Source organism: Pagrus major, chromosome 21 (assembly GCF_040436345.1).
Source record: "Pagrus major chromosome 21, Pma_NU_1.0".
Taxonomy (NCBI): Eukaryota; Metazoa; Chordata; class Actinopteri; order Spariformes; family Sparidae; genus Pagrus; species Pagrus major.
The window spans coordinates 31,758,281-31,767,216 of NC_133235.1; the positions used below are offsets into that span (position 1 = coordinate 31,758,281).

General features: G+C 41.9%; 1 protein-coding gene across 1 annotated transcript; it reads right to left on the reverse strand.

The window, feature by feature from the left end:
* LOC141016738 (immunoglobulin lambda-1 light chain-like) lies at nucleotides 1-7,751 on the reverse strand. Its single transcript, XM_073491268.1, has 6 exons — nucleotides 7,709-7,751; nucleotides 7,308-7,616; nucleotides 3,157-3,210; nucleotides 1,044-1,346; nucleotides 853-927; nucleotides 1-568 (listed from the first exon to the last, which is right to left on the reverse strand). Exons 1-6 carry the CDS (start codon nucleotides 7,749-7,751, stop codon nucleotides 459-461), a joined length of 894 nt encoding a protein of 297 aa, XP_073347369.1. The 3' UTR covers nucleotides 1-458.
* Between the last annotated feature and the right edge of the window lie 1,185 nt (nucleotides 7,752-8,936).

The following is an 8,936-nucleotide window of genomic DNA, read 5'->3' on the forward strand; positions in this document are numbered from 1 at the left end:
CACTGTGATTTTTCACTTTATTGAGAATGTTACACTGAGAGAATTTGACAAAGCTGCCACACTCTGCATAATGTATTAAAAAGAAAGACAAGAAGAGAAAAATACTAAAACAATCAAATATCTAACAGACAGCTAATGATTCAGCTTCATTTGCTATTATTATACAAGTCACAATTCAAAGTGGAAATAAACTAGAGGATGAAAATAACACTATACCACAGAATTTATACTCAGTCACTGCAGATATATATGTGTATATATGTATTTATATATGTAGGATGACTGTATCTAACCTGTGCATAAAAAGACACATTTTACAACCAACCACAAAACATGAAAACATTTGTGACTGCTGATCAAAGTGATCAATGAGATGAACTGATGAGATTTGATGTTGAGAAAAGGCGAGCAGAAAACAGTCAGTCAGCATGTGTGCAGTTGGTGGACGGTCCCTTGTTTCAGAGGATCATCAGCAGAGAGAGTCCACAGCAGTACACCAGACTCTTCACTATCAGCACTGTGTAGAGCACACAGAGCAGCTTCACCCTGCACTGAGACTGGAAAGACACTGACAGACAGACAGACAGACAGACAGACACACAGACAGACACACACACACACAGACACACAAACAGACAGACAGACTGTTAATTTCATCAGAATATCATCACAGTTTCATCAGTAGAACTTGGACTTTTCCAGACGGGACAACCGTCTTTACGTGAAGACAGGGGTCAGCTACAATTTGAATGAAAGCTCAAAGGCCCTTATTAAATACAACAAGTCAGGGCCCCAACAAGCTTTTTAGGGGCCCTGAACAGGATTTGACTTTCTGCTTTATCAAGATCTTACAGTCGGTTTGCTGCAGAGCTGGCAGGTCTGCTGGCTCTCTCTCTGGAGGACAGGAGGCTGCTGGAGCTGGAACCTCTGAAACAGAAGAGGAGGCCAAAAGAAATGTCAGTCCTCTGCTCCTCTGCTCTCTTTGACAGCGTCTCCACATGAAGCTGAATCACTGCTGAGCACAGTCACCAAGCCTTCATTACCTTGTTCTGTTTGGGCCTCCACTGTGCCCCCCTCGTGCTGGACGGAGCAGCGGTATTTGTACGTGTAGAGAGCGTCCCCGTCAACCAGCAAGATGGCGGCGGTGCGTCCCAACTGTCTGAGCTCCAGCTGCTCTCCCTCAGCAGGGAGCCACTCCTCCTCATTCTCCTTTCGTCTGTTCCAGGAGAACCGGACCAGAGGAGGAAACATGGCTGAGGCCACACACAGCAGGGAGCTGTTCCCCTCCAGGTGGGATCTGGATGCTGCTGGGTACACACTCACCACGGGCTTCACTACCTGCTCACCTGAAGTTTGACAGCAGCAACAAGCAGCACAGACACACATTGACACAGTCAACAGCAGCTTACAGCACTGCACTGCATTCAGTGTGATCCTGGAAACTACATGGACTCTGATCACTAAACTACTCATCAATACAGCACAAAGTCCAACACATAGACTGGATTCACCTGCACATCAAACACACTCATCATGTCATGTCATCATATGTTATATGGGGACAAACAACATTATGTGTTCAGCACTTCTTTCTTTCAATGTGCACATTCATCATTATTATGACTATTACTAATAATAATATAACATCATATTTTCATACAATGGAAAATCTTCATGTGTATCATGATAAAAGACATATTATAATAAAGGACATATTTACCCTCAAGTTTAGTAGTAGGCGCTGCCATTTTAATGTTTACATTATCCACCACATATTATAAATATTTACCACCATAACATATTTTAAAAAATGCATCTATAATTTAATATGTTTTTCATTAATATTTACACTTAATACACAATTAAAAATACATGTTTTCATGTGTCTAATGTGAATAAAGATGTAATTTAATATAAAAGAAGGTCAAACTTTGTTGGTTCCTGCAGGAAAATTCATCTTTATGTTTAAAAAGATAACAAAACATAATTCATTATAATATGATTTAATTAGTTGTTTTAAAAAAAAATAAAAAATTAATAGCTTATTAAATATTATGTTAACATATATTATAATAAAATCTACATTTACCTTACCATAAAATACATTTTTATATTACAACATGTGTAACATGTTACAGATTTACCAGCGTGTACTTTAGTCCAGCCGCTGAAGAAAAACAAATCAGTACTTCGATAATTTCTGAACCTTTTTTCTCAATATTTTTAGATTCATACACAATTACAATGATATGTTCAGATATGTCAAATATGAAGAACGACTGCTTTGTAATAAAATATGAAGAAAGGTAGGACTTTATTTATCCTTGACAGGAACTTCATGTATGATTAAATTAAATCTGACAATATAACATTAACAAAACATAAATCAACATGTTATATCACACACTGCGAATACATTTACTTTAAATATTTTAAAGTTAAGTTCAGCATTATTAATTTATTTCTGTTTAAATTATCAGTGAAATTATTCATGAATATATTATATAAATTATTTAAAAGTTGATCAACAAAAACATACATTTTTATATGTGCCATTGTATATAAACCTATGTCATTTTTTAAAGATATTTTTACTATATTTTAGTATAACTAGTATACATAATATTTATGGTAATATCATATTCAGTATGTGTTTCCTTCATGTATAAATATATCTCACACTAAAAGACATATGTACCATCATATAAAATACATTTGACCATTTAATAAAGACTTATTAATTATCCTATACAACATATTTAAAGTTATATGTTTTTCAGATACATTTCCTGACATATATTAAATGATGTTTAATATCATATATGATGTTGTTTTATAAAAACAAGAGATGGTGCTGAATTACTGAGAGGATCAAATACTGTATATTTGTAACATTGTCAATATCAAACTTTTTTCTACATGAATCAGTTTGATCTCCTGCAGAAATAAAGAAGAACTTCAGTTGTGCAGTGAGATTTAAACATCTTTTCAGGAGTTATGAACCTTTTTATGTAACAATAGCTGCATGGCTGCAAGAATTCTCTACTAATTATGAACAAACTAACATGTAAAGCCTGAAGCAGCAGAAACTCATTAAAAACACATTTTCAACTTGTTCAATAAAACAACTGAAGGAAAATGAAGCTTTATTCTTACCTGTTACAAACAGTTTAGTTCCAGAGCCAAAGATCGGGTATGTATCCCCTGTGCCTCCCACAGTGAAACAGCGTAATACAAAAACCTGTGTGCTGTTGAACGTGTCGGCTGAGGTGAACGAGTCCAAATGATGAAGCAGGATCATATTTCAGCTCCATGATGTGTTTCTCTAATGTTCATATCAACATGACTGTCTCTTCTTTTATTGTCTTTTTAGACACACTAGCAGTGTTGCTCTATGGATGCTGATGTCTGTCGCTCCACTACTTTAGTCCACATGGATTGGACCTGGACCAAAGGATGGATGGTTGGACTGACATGACATTTTCTACAGACATTCTTGGTCCCCAGAGGATGAACTTCATTCATTGACTTTGGTGGTTCTGACTTTGTATCTAGCTCCACCAGCAGGTCCACCAGTTCCTGGTCCTCAGTTGGCGGCCCAGTCGACACTTGTTCTTGCTTCCTTGTCGGCAGGTCAGCAGACTCGCTCCAGAGCCGGACCAGCGGTCTTTCCTGATACCCGTCCAGACCTCCAGCTGCCGGCCTCCTGCTCTGCCTTGCAGCAGTCCTCTGTTCCTGTTCTGCAGCAACCTGTCTGAGCTGAGCTGCAGCTGTCTCCAGTTCCTGTGCTGAATCAGTCTCCTGTGGCTGCGGTTCTGTAACCTCTTGTTTTCCTGACTCTGACAGCTCCACCAGCTCCCTGTCAGCCTCTCAGTCTCCAGCCCCCAGTTCTGCAGCCATGTCGCCGGTCCCAGTCGCTACTCTCTTTCACAACTGCCAGACTCTGGTCTTGATCTATACTTTCAGTCAGACTTAAGGATGGTTTCAGCCTCCAGCCTCCAGCCTCCAGAAGGCAGTCTGACCTCCAGATGGGATCCTTCTAGTGGTGCAGGTCTTGCAGAGTTCCCTCCTTTACCACCGGTCCCACCAGTCCTCTAGAGCTGCATCACCAGCATCACAGTCCTGCAGAGCTGCTCCACCAGTCTGGTTGTTTCCCAGCCCAGCCTCCAGTGTGGCTCCATCCGTGTCACCAGCGTCCAGGCCTTCACCCTCCAGACCTGCTGTGTCCTTTGTCCTGAGGTCTACAGCTCCACATGTGTCCTGCCCCGAGGCAGCCCACCTGAGGTCTCTTTCCCCTCCTCACCAGCCTCCAGACGATCTGCCTGAGACCTCGACTCTTCTGCCTTGTTTTGTTCCTGGTAAAGTTAATTTGTGTTGATTATAACTTTCTGTGTGTCCTGTGTCTGCATCTGGCTCCTCTACTCTCCACTAAGAACATCAGTGTGACAGAAACTTGAACTCTGCTCAGAGCACCGCCGGGGAGTGTTGGTGTTTACACCGCTGTCACAGCAGCTTCAGACCGCCAGGAGGAGGAGGGTTTTAGGTCCGGGGCTGGAACGGGCAACAGAACCGGGCTCAGCAGCCTCCATGGACATCATGATGAAGGTGAAGAGACAGAAGAGGACGCTGACAGGAAATTAAGAGCAGAGACGGAGACAGTGACCGAGCGAGAGACAAAAGACAAAAGACAGAGTCTCAGACTGGCTTTTAGTGGTCAGAGACAGCTTCACTAAATAAAAGTCTGCAGACAGACGCAGAGCTGTGTTGTGTGAAGCACTTGTTCAAACTTTGAGTGTTTTGTTTGTAGTTAAAACGTAACGTTTCATTACATCTGACAAATTGTTACAGAAACCTGGAATTTGTATTCACACAGTTATGTTGGCAAATCGCACAAAATCCACATTTCTACATATTGTTGCTATAACGTAGGTTACAGGTGATGATCTTCTGGACCTTTGCTTGAAGAAGTTTTCTCTGACTCTGTCTGGACCATTTTTCCTCTGAATCCTGCCATTCTGTCAGTTTGACAGGATTCTGAATGCTCTCTGTTCAAACTCGGGTCGCTCAGTTATTCTAGAAGCAGTTTTTGTTACATTTATAGAAAATCTGTGAACATCCCGACAGCAATCAATAAATCAAACGCTCTGACAAATAACAGACAATAAATCCAGTATCTGTGGCTGCTGCAGGCCTCTAATAAGCCCGTCCAATGGTTCTGTTTGACCCGTATGAAATGATTGGACAGGCTACCTGTCTGTCTACATACGTACCTGTCTGTCTGCTCGCACTCTGACCTTTGCACTCTGCATCACTGCGTATGACCGGAGTCTTCCACAGGGCGAGGTGATGTTTGCTAAAGCTGTTAGCGAGCTAGTGGCACAAGAATGGCAGAGAAAGTGCAGCCAAAGTTCCCAATGCTAACATGCTAGCTGGACAGCGGAGAGTACTAACAATAGCCATGTTTGTTGTTCACGTTCATGATGATAATGTCAGCTGGTCTCTTATGTGAGTGAGACATGAGGTGGTTGGGTATGGTTAGCGATGGCGATGTGCTGCGTTCACTGTCCACAGCCTCTGAGCCTGCTCTTCAGCAGCTTGATAACTCAGGAACACAAAGCACACAGCCCCTGAGCCACAGAGCGATGAGCAGCAGCAGCAGTGACAGACTGTCGTTCAGCCGCTAAACAAGTAGCACAAAGCACACGCACAGACCCCCTGAGCCAATAACAGAGCTGCTGCGGCAGCAACGCACTCCTGTAGCGGCTAACGTTAGCATAAAGCACACACCTGAGAAAGTGTGCCGTCCTAAACTGCCTTAAAGCTCCTGAGCCGAACCTCCTTTACATACTAGTCCACCACATACATTTTGGTATTCTTTTCTACCTATAAATTTAATCTGATTGTATCTTAAGTGCTACATCTTACCGACCCCAACTTTAATACATATTGTTCAAACTACCATTGACTTGTACATGTTTGTCCGTCTGGCCTCTCCGGACACAAAGAGCACAGAAGTGGATTGAGTCTCTGTGTCAATCTGTCAAACGAGGCGATGCTGATCAAATCTAAACACAGATTCTGTTCCTGCATCGACTGTTTCTCACCTCAAATGTTTTCAAAAACACATTTTAGTACCAGATCCTTTGTTACCAGCCTGACACCATTTTGTTTCCTGTTTCAGAACGGACGAGCCAAAACCAAGCCCCGCCCACCTCGCAGTGATTTCATTGGTCCAGTGCAGCGCAGTGCATTCTGGGAGTTGTAGGTTTTCTACCTCTTCAACAAGAGCAGTGAAACACTTCTTAAACATGAGACCTTTGTGGCCATGTTTGTGTGTGTGTTTGTTTGTTTGTTTGTTTGTTGACTGCATCAGTTTGTGTAACAGCCACTGGGAAACCTCCTGTTTCTCCCAATGACCAGTCGGCCCTTGATGACACAAAGTCATTTCAGCCTCTGTTCATATAAAATCTTGACTTGTGCAGCTTTAAATGTTACAAAGTGTTTCATTCTTTAAAGTTTTCAGTCAGTTGATTAAAAATCAAGTCATTAACTTTCCAGATGCTGAAGTGTCGGTCTGGAGACACTTTTGTCCTGATGGTGGCGCTAGAGGAAAGGTCAGGAGGTCACCATAAATGTTGGGGTTCATCCTCTGGGAAGCAGAAACATCCACAGGAAACTGATGGAAATGTGTCCAACAAGACGAGCGTCCTAATAAGCCGCTGCTAGAAGGACAAAGTCCTGAGCTGACGTGTGTCCAAGATTTGTCTTTTAAAATGTAATAAAGTGAAATGATGTGGTGAAATCTGCTGAAAGGTGTTAAACAACAAGTGCTGCTGGAAGTGTTTTCATTCAGAGACATTAGTGTTGTGAGGGACAGATGGACTTTATTCAGCAGCAGGACGTTGGGCTGTAAACATTTCATTATGTTTGATATGATTTTATTGTATGTATTGTATAAGTATGTTTGTTGTTTTACTGATTCATCTGGATTATGTTTGAGTTTGTCATTGAATTATTTTCCTCTTTATTTTATCATTGTGTTTGTGTTTGTGTCCTTTTTCCTCACTGTGTGAAACAACAATAAACCTGCTGGAATATCTGATCAAAATATAAATAAATATAATATGAAATAAATCCCTCAGTTCAGTGTGTTTGTGACTGTGGCTGAGATGGAGGTGAAATATGTGAACCTGGGCTGTGGTTTACTGCTCTCTTCCTGTCACAAACACTGTTTGACATCTGTTCATCTGTTGGTTTTTGTTCAGGTTGCTCGCATCATTTCTCACTGTGGGGAACTTTCTTCAAACAGTAGCAGTAGTAGGTGGCTGAATGAAGGAGTTTAACTGTCTGGATCTCCAACTCACAGCCGTTCGTTTTATTCACAACTGAGAAATCATCTTTCTGAGGATGATCGGCCCTGCGATTTATGGTACAACTGCTCTTGTCAATACGCAGAATAGCTTCGAATGTTTCTGTGTCTTTCTTCTGGCGCCAGTATACATAATTACTGTTGTCACACTGGTCAGTTCCTCGACAGCTGAAGGAGACGTCTCCATCAACTCTCCTGGTCAATGTTAAATCCTCCTGAATCAGCTGTGCTGCCATGGCAACCAGTGCTGTAGAGAAGCAGACAGGTAGATGAAGGTCAGTGTGACAGTGTTTGTTCCAGGTGGACTTTGTTGGCTCCTGATTGGCTGGAAACACTCACCTGAACACAGACAGCACAGAGCAGCAGCTGGGAGGAAAAGCATTTTGTGCAGTGGTGTTTCCTCTGGTGAACCTGGGGAGAAGTGGCGCTCTGACGCAGCTGAGGCCAAACGAGGACGAGCTGCGAGATCAGACGAGGGCCACGTGGTTTCTGACAGGTCCTCAGAGCTCCCATCAGCCCCTGCGGCGCACAGATAAGGCCGCCGCTGCCGATCGACGGCTCGGCTGAAGCTGCTGTGTAATAGAAATAGAAACAAACATTGATGTGAGCACAAACACATTCAGGTTGGTGGTGAATTTAGTAGCACAGACTGTTATCTGTTGTTGAACAGCTGTGATGAAAAGACTAAAGTACAAATCCACAAAACTCCTCCACTGTGATTTGAAGCCTTAAACGTCCCCTTACATTTCTGTCATTTCACTCAATCATTTCATTTCTATGACACATCAAACCTTTTCCACACACAGTGTCACATCTTTATTGTGTCTCCTGTTGTTCAGTCTCTTCATTAAAGCTACACGATGTTTCACTGAGTGAAAGATTCAAAGCCAAGACTCCATCAAATGGAACATTTCAACATGTCTGCTGCATCATTTTACACACATTTCCCCAAAATCCAGCCTGACACATTTGGTATTTGTGTAAACTTTGGGATCTCCAGCAGAACGTCAGATAAAGTTCAGAGGGTTAGTTTGTAAAGACGAAGCCAGCGGAGGCTTCAGAAGAGTTGAAGTCCAGCTGTGCTCCTCATATGTGAAGCAGTGGTTCTGGTGCTGTTCCCTGGAAGAAGCACCAGAACCACTGGAAGGAGTTGATCACATGCTGGATTTCTGTGTTTGCTGCTGGTGCTGACATTAAACATCACAGAGAAACACCACCACCCTGTGGTCGCTCACAGGAAGTGCAGGGACATCCACGTGACGCTGATGACGGTCGCCATGACGACACGATGATGCTCCGACCTCTTATTTTACTGACGACAAACCCACAGTGACATCTAGTGGATAAAAAACACACAGCAGTAAATGAGGAGTATTACTGGCATTATTGTTGTTCCTATTATACGCTGGTAAACACATTTGACCTGATAACAAATAAAGAAAACATTTATTTCAGTATAAAATATATTTATTGTCTCAGAAAGTAAATTCACATTTTCATATTTGGCAAATAACATAAAAAATATATTGAATTTATGATGAATAATTATGAAGTGAATATATGTTTT